General features: G+C 38.2%; 1 protein-coding gene across 1 annotated transcript in view; it reads left to right on the top strand.

The window, feature by feature from the left end:
• The window catches only part of PER2 (period circadian clock 2), a gene marked incomplete at its 3' end in the record, with an annotated part of 33,226 nt that overhangs the window by 29,965 nt on the left and 1,705 nt on the right, over positions 1-1,556 (top strand). The window contains exons 17-18 of the mRNA XM_010188294.1: positions 874-1,047; positions 1,300-1,556. The exon at positions 1,300-1,556 is cut by the window's right edge and continues 16 nt beyond it. Coding sequence (XP_010186596.1) covers positions 874-1,047; positions 1,300-1,556 — 431 coding nt within the window. The remainder of the gene's footprint in view (positions 1-873; positions 1,048-1,299) is intronic.

The raw sequence follows: 1,556 nt of genomic DNA, 5'->3' as shown, positions 1-1,556 counted from the left end.
CAGCAGGATTTTGAGTAAATGAGATACTTGCGGATTCGACCTTGTCATTACATGAGGCTGAAGGAGAAGTGTCTAATGGAGTTTCTCAAAAATTGGTCTTGGGAATGATCTGGTCTGTATTTCCTTTTGATGAGCTTCGAAGAGAAGTTCTAGTGCAGCTTTTAGTATCAGATTGGAAGTTATCAGTATACAATAGGAACAAAGCGTCCTGTAGAAGGAATTGAAATGCTGTGAGTACTACAGAGGGAGAAATGGTGACATTAGCATAATGCAATTAGGTGGTATTTCACTAGCTTTTCGGTGCACTGATGACAGAATGATGAAGCCACCAGCACACTCTAGTCAGGAAAGAGGCAAACTTTAGGTCTTGAATATGTGTTATAACAATTATTACTACTAGAGAAGAAATGTTTTAATAGTCTTTAATGAGGCACTGGCATGACCTCTGCTGGATTATTGTGTGTAGCTTTCAGGTGAGAGAATTTATTAAATAGGTGGATGTTCAGAGCAAAGCAGTTAGGATAACCAGCTAATGACAACAGTCCTGGACAGGACTTAATCTTAGGCTGGAAGAAGCTAGAAACTTTCTTCCAAAATTGGGCCATGAAAGAAGAGTGAAAACCAGCAAAGAGCAAAAGGTCCTTCATTGAAAAAAATTGGTTTGGCTGTATGTGGAAGTAGAGGATTGGGTTTGTGTGCTCAGAAGTCATTCTGTTCTTAGGATGCTTTTGGTGGAATGCATTAAGTAAAATATTCATTTTATGTCTTTGTCAAGCACAGTTTAGCCTTTACTGTTTTGCAACCCTAGCAGTATATAACTTGCATTTTCTCTAGTTTATGTTCAGTAAACTGCAACTTTATTTCTTTTAATAGATCCTGCTGTCTTAAAGGCATCTGGTAAATCAAATGGTCCCCCAGTGGTTGGTGCTCACTTAACATCTTTGGCTTTACCTGGCAAGCCTGAGAGTGTTGTGTCTCTCACAAGTCAGTGCAGCTACAGTAGCACCATTGTTCATGTTGGAGACAAAAAAACACAGCCTGAATTAGGTATGATTTTTGCTAATAGATTTTCTCAAACGTGGTGTTTGCTGGCAAGTTTAAGCTTCAGATGTGTGAACAGCTGGTGTCTGCTTGTGACTTACATTTTCTTACAGCTTAAAAGTTCCTATGGAATAAATAGGGACAGAATTTGTATCTTAAATGTATGGAAATATTATTATAGAATTTTAATAGCTTAAAAATTCATATACAGAGCTCTTCTTACTTCATCTTCTTTTTTTTTTCCTCCTATTTCTGTAGAAATGATAGAAGATGGCCCAAGTGGAGCAGAGCTCTTAGATGGCCAACATCTTGCCCCTCCATCCAGCTCTGCCCATGTCAATCAAGAAAAGGAGCCATTTAAAAAACTGGGACTCACCAAGGAAGTCCTTGCTGTGCACACACAGAAAGAGGAGCAGAGCTTTTTGAATAAGTTTAAAGAAATCAAGAGATTTAATATTTTTCAGTCCCATTGCAATTACTACTTACAAGATAAACCAAAAGGACGACCTGCTGAA

Source organism: Mesitornis unicolor, unplaced genomic scaffold, assembly GCF_000695765.1.
Source record: "Mesitornis unicolor isolate BGI_N332 unplaced genomic scaffold, ASM69576v1 scaffold14987, whole genome shotgun sequence".
Classification (NCBI taxonomy): Eukaryota; Metazoa; Chordata; class Aves; order Mesitornithiformes; family Mesitornithidae; genus Mesitornis; species Mesitornis unicolor.
This window is presented reverse-complemented; position numbering and strand designations above follow the sequence as displayed.